The 4,260-nt window shown below is 41.9% G+C and overlaps 1 protein-coding gene across 1 annotated transcript; it reads right to left on the bottom strand.

Annotated features, from left to right (window-relative positions):
• Window positions 1–3,611: 3,611 nt before the first annotated feature.
• On the bottom strand, window positions 3,612–3,791 carry LOC110207097 (large ribosomal subunit protein eL39-like). Its single transcript, XM_078146148.1, has one exon. The coding sequence runs from the start codon at window positions 3,789–3,791 to the stop codon at window positions 3,612–3,614; it is 180 nt and encodes a 59-aa protein (XP_078002274.1).
• Between the last annotated feature and the right edge of the window lie 469 nt (window positions 3,792–4,260).

Genomic DNA, 4,260 nt, shown 5'->3' on the forward strand with positions numbered 1-4,260 from the left:
GGATAATAAGCATCCTTAGCTACATGACCCTTCTGACCACCAATCCCACCAACTTCCTTTACTTCATGAACTTAGCTAGAAGGGAACATTAAAACTATCAGGGGTCAATCCTATCACTTTATAGGTAAGGCAACTTAGGCACAGAGACGTCAAGTGACTTGCCCAGGGTCACACAGTGTCTGAAGCAGGATTTGAACTCAGGTCTCCCTGATTCCAAGTGAATAGTCATCTACTATGCCAAGCTGCTTCTCAAAACCAGGCCTTGACCTGAATGTGATTCCCTTATCGATTTCCAGTAAATAAGTACCTCTGCTCCCCTAGTTCGGTTCAGAATCATCTGCTCAGGCAAAAATCCCACTCCTCTGCTATTTCTCTCTGCACTCTTATACCTACCAGCTCACCCCTATTCCTGAGTCACTAGCCTGTTTTGCTGTGTCCTCCTCTTGTGTCCCCTTCACCACAGGTTTCTTCATCTCATGCTTTTTCCATCTCCTGCTGCAAATGGAGACCCTTGCTGCTTGCTTCAGCACTAATTTCTCTTCATTTATGAGCTCCCTCCTTGACCCTCAAGTTAATCAACTTCCTCAACTCCCATGACCATTCTACCTAATCCACCTATCCACAAGGGATTTTATACCACAGACCTCAACATCACTCAAACAGTGACATTTTCATGATCTTGAACTCTGAAATTTCCTTCTCATTACAACCTTCTCTCCTCTTACCCATCTGTCTATTTTTCTCCTACATTTGTCCTCATGGTGACTTCTAATCTCTCCTTATTTCCCTATTCTTTTAGTCTATCACCTCTACTCATTTTCCTCTCCATTCTTTTCAGGTTCTCTTTCTCTCCCCACTCCCCACTCCTTCCTCTTCCTTCTCCTCCTCCCCACCCCGACCAGTGATGCCCTGTCACTCTGAGCAGATGACCTTGTCTCCTACTTTACTAAGAAAATTGAGGCTATCACTTTGAGTTTTCTCACTCCACTCCTCAAATACCTCTTTCACATGTTCATGTATTCTCTCCTTTGCTAGTCCCAGAGGATGAAATGATCCTTATCCTTGCCCAAAGCTAATCTCTACTTGTCCCTTCAGTCCTCAGTTCTTCTGAAGCTTGTGCCATCTGTCAGCCCCTCAGCCTTTTATCTCCAGTCTCTCCCTATCATCTTCCTCCTTCCCAGATCCACTACACTTGTTCTGGTCTCTCCCATCTTTAAGAATCCTTTACTTGACTTTGCCATCCCTTTAAGCTATTACCCTTATCTCTTCCCTTCACTATTAAAATCCTAGGGAGAGTCCTCTCTCCTCATTACCTACATGTTCCCACTCCTCAATCCCTTTCAGCCTGGCTCACCAATGGATACACTTCATTGAAACCCTTCTCTCAATGACCTTTTCATTGTCAAATCTAATAGCATTTTACCAGTCCTTATACTCCTTGACTTTTCTAGAATTTTTGACACTATTGACCACACCCTCTTAGGATCATATATTTATTCCCTTAATAATACTTTTTCCAATTACATGTAAAGATAGTTTCCAACATTCATTTTGGTAAAATTTTGAGTTCCTAATTTTTCTCCCTCCCTTCCCTCTCCCCTCCCCAAGAAAGCAAGCAATCTGACATAGGTTATACATGTACAATTAAGGATCATATATTTATTTAGAGACAGAAGGTATCTTCTGTAGTCCAATCCCCTCTCATTTCACAGATGAGAAAACTGAGGACTAGGGAAGGTAAGTGACTTTCCCAAAGCCACACAGATTATATATACTAGGATTTGAACCCAGGTCATCTGACTTCAAATTCAACATTCTTCCCATGGTTCCACATTACCCCCTTAAGGATATTTTTTTTGGCTTCCTTGCCTTATGTGACATGATAACCCTTGTTCTCCTCTTAAAATTAGACTACTCCTTTTTAGTCTTCTTTGATGGTTAATTCTCCATCTCCTGCCTCCAAAGTGCTCAATGGCTCTGTCCTTGGTCCTCTCTTCTCTTTATACAGTGCCCCAAAAGTTTTAGTGCGGTTTTAAGCTTCTTGTTCAGTCATTTCAGTTGTATCTGACTCTTATCATCCCATCTGGGGTTTTCTTGGCTATAATGGAGTGGTTTGCCATTTCCTTCTCCGGATCATTTTACAGATAAGAAACTGAGGCAAACAGGGTTAAATGACTTGCCCAGGGTCACAAAGCTAGTAAGTATCTGAGGCCAGATTTGAACTTGGGAAGATGAATCTTCTTAACTCCAGGCCCCATACTCTATCTACTGTGCCACCTAGCTGCTCTTAATTTCAAGCTATTAAATTTTAAATTCTCTTCTTAATTCATTTTATCTGCTCCCACGAGTTCAGCGCCAATATTTCAGTGTAGATCAGTGGTGTCAAACTCAAATAGAAACAAGGTCACTAAGTACATCAGGATTCCTGTAGGCAGCATATTAATTTAGAAAACCGCATATTAACATTGTCTATGTTCTACTGAATTTTTATTTATTTTGTTAACTATTTCCCAATTAAATTTTAATCAGGTTCAGGCTCACTTGGGAGTGTTGCAAGGCCTCCATGTGTTTGACGCCCCTGATGTAAAGGACTTTCAGACTCATCTACACCTAATCTCTTTCCCCAAATTCAGTAGTGCCTCTCCACATGTCTGCTGCATATTTCTATCTGGATTTCCTAACACAACAAATTCAGCATGTTCGGCTGCTAGTTCGCCAATCTGATCCCCAAAACTTGCCAATGGTTGAGGCACATATACCTTCTGTATGTCCCAGTTTACCATCTCAGACTTCCTACTGACTCTTTTTCTCACACAGCCCCTATATCTAATCATCTGTCCAGTGCTGTTGATTCTACCTCTCTCATCCTCTCCAATCATGCAGTTACCACTCTAGTTCAAGCTCACCACCCCACTCAAATGGACTATCATAATAGTCCTTCCCTTCTATCTCTCTCCCTTCTAATCCATCCTCCACAAACCTGCCAAAATAATCTTCCCAAGGTGCAGATCTGCCCATGCCCCTCCCCTGCTCAAAATCCTTCACTGGATCCCTATTGCCACTTAGATAAAGTACAAATTCCATAGTTTGGCATTTAAGACCCTCCACAGTTTTCCTCTAAGCAACCCTTCCAGCTTTATTTCACATCATTTCTTGTCCAACTGAAGCCAGACGGACATGTTAAGTTTGAGTTTGATGAACCAACAGCTGCCTCTGTTCATCTGCTCAAGCCTTCCCTCATGCCTGGCATGTATCCCCTCCTCATCTTCACTTTCTAGGATTGCTATCGTTCTCCAAGCTCAGAAATCATCCCCTACAGGATTGGTCTTTTCAGCTGTTGGTGTTCTTTCCCTATATATGTATTCTTTTTTTTCCAGACAAAGACAAGATTTATTAGAACATCGATGGGGGGTGGGGTGAGGTTTAAAGAATCTACCATATTGCCCAGACTCTTAAGAAATTCAAGCATTTGTGTTGCTAATGCAAGCAGGCCAGATCTTAAGAATCTGAGCCTCTTTTTTTTTAAATAAGTTTCTTTATGTCTGCACCTTTGGAATGTCCAAAATCAGGGCGGTGGCATGGTGAGGTGTTTTGGACAAGGAAAAAGAAATCTAAGCCACCATGGTAGCAGTTCTTTCTAAGCCCAGCTTGGCTCTTCTCCAGTGTCTCCTCTTGGAGTTTTGCCTGATCTTATTGCCAGTTTTCATGCAAATCCACTGAGGAATCGGATGATTTTGCTTCTGCTTCTTTGCAAGAAACCTCTTGGTTCTCAAAGTCTTGTGGGAAGACATGGTGAGGTCTCAGCAGTGTACCCAGAAAAATAGCGGCAGCAAGGTCTTACAGCAGGAAGCTTCTCTGCTCTGTCTGGTGGAGAACCGACCAAAAAGCTGCTACTTACATATTCTTAAAGCTCTTTTTCTAGACATCTTTTTTTTATACTTTTCTCTGAGCCAGTCATCTCCTCCAAGGGAGAATAGCAGCCAGCCTGAACCAAGTTTTGGACCGAAGAAGTTCATAGTGGAGGCAGAACAATTGTGGAAACACTCTGAAAGATTTCATGAAGAAACAGTGTCCAGGGAGAGTGCTGGATTCTTGCTAATATCAGCTACTGAGAAACGTGTTAAATTTTCTGTGTGAGCATTTATACCACAGAAATCTACAAATCAGGGCTTGATTCATTGTTTTGTGAACTGTCTAGACTTGAGAGCAAATGGAGAAAATGTTAATACTGATTTAACATAAAAATATGCCTTGCCTTTC

The sequence above is a fragment of the Phascolarctos cinereus genome, unplaced genomic scaffold, assembly GCF_003287225.1.
Source record: "Phascolarctos cinereus isolate Bilbo 61053 unplaced genomic scaffold, phaCin_HiC Scaffold_726;HRSCAF=1367, whole genome shotgun sequence".
Taxonomy (NCBI): domain Eukaryota; kingdom Metazoa; phylum Chordata; class Mammalia; order Diprotodontia; family Phascolarctidae; genus Phascolarctos; species Phascolarctos cinereus.

What these genes read in the sequence shown, in the direction of transcription:
- LOC110207097 (XM_078146148.1), bottom strand. Translation starts at nt 3,791, where the DNA reads ATGTCTTCCCACAAGACTTTGAGAACCAAGAGGTTTCTTGCAAAGAAG.